Genomic DNA, 790 nt, shown 5'->3' with positions numbered 1-790 from the left:
ATAGCATGTATATTGCCTACCGAGCTACAGCCAAATCCGCCTGCCAGCAGGAGGTACTCTACATTGAGGAGCTCTGGTTGAGCCAGTAGCATCTCCACGTGTTTGACGATGTTGTCCACCTATGCCAAGCCGTACACACCACGTGAGTTAAAAATATCTGTATGTGTATACATATATACTTACATACGTACTTATATACGTATCTTATCTATATGCATATACAAATCTATATGTATATACACAGACGTATATATATATGTATATACACCCGTACTCACCGTCTTATCGTAGAACGTAGCCATCACTCCCTGCGACAACTCCACGCGTGTCTGACCGCGTGCGCTGACGCCCTTCGCCCCAGCGCACTTATCGTACCTGTTGTTGTACTGCATGCACAACTCACGTAGGTTGATGTCTACATCACAGTTATACAATGCGTCTAGATCGAGTACGTGGGATGTGGCTACGCTCTCCTTCAACTTGAGAAAGTTCTGTCGGATATGGTACCGTTCGCTGGGGAAGCTCTGGTGCAGTGTGGCGTAGAGTGCTGGACCAATGAACTCCTGCAGCCAGGCATCGCTGGGGTTGGTCAAGACATCATTACTTGGGATTAGACTTATATATGGATGGCTGTATTTCCAATGCAAGTCTGTACGCTTACTTATACAACTACCTATGTGAAACACATATCTCGGTGATGTGCTGTTGAAATAGTCTTTGGCGCGGGTTGCTGTATGGACACTACCGCAGCGACTATTTAATGCACTGAGTCATCACTGTGCTTGGCCAA

The 790-nt window shown here is 46.2% G+C and overlaps 1 protein-coding gene across 1 annotated transcript; it reads right to left on the bottom strand.

Moving 5' to 3' along the window:
* Positions 1–16: 16 nt before the first annotated feature.
* Positions 17–579, bottom strand: SARC_17719 (hypothetical protein; the record flags this gene model as incomplete). Its single annotated transcript, XM_014288193.1, has 2 exons — positions 17–40; positions 279–579. Coding segments are annotated over 2 exons (325 nt in total), but the record flags the coding sequence as incomplete, so codon positions are not given.
* Between the last annotated feature and the right edge of the window lie 211 nt (positions 580–790).

The sequence above is a fragment of the Sphaeroforma arctica genome (assembly GCF_001186125.1).
Source record: "Sphaeroforma arctica JP610 unplaced genomic scaffold supercont1.11805, whole genome shotgun sequence".
NCBI classification, from domain to species: domain Eukaryota; class Ichthyosporea; order Ichthyophonida; genus Sphaeroforma; species Sphaeroforma arctica.
Note: the sequence above shows the minus strand (reverse complement) of the source record. Positions and strands in the feature narration are given on the sequence as shown.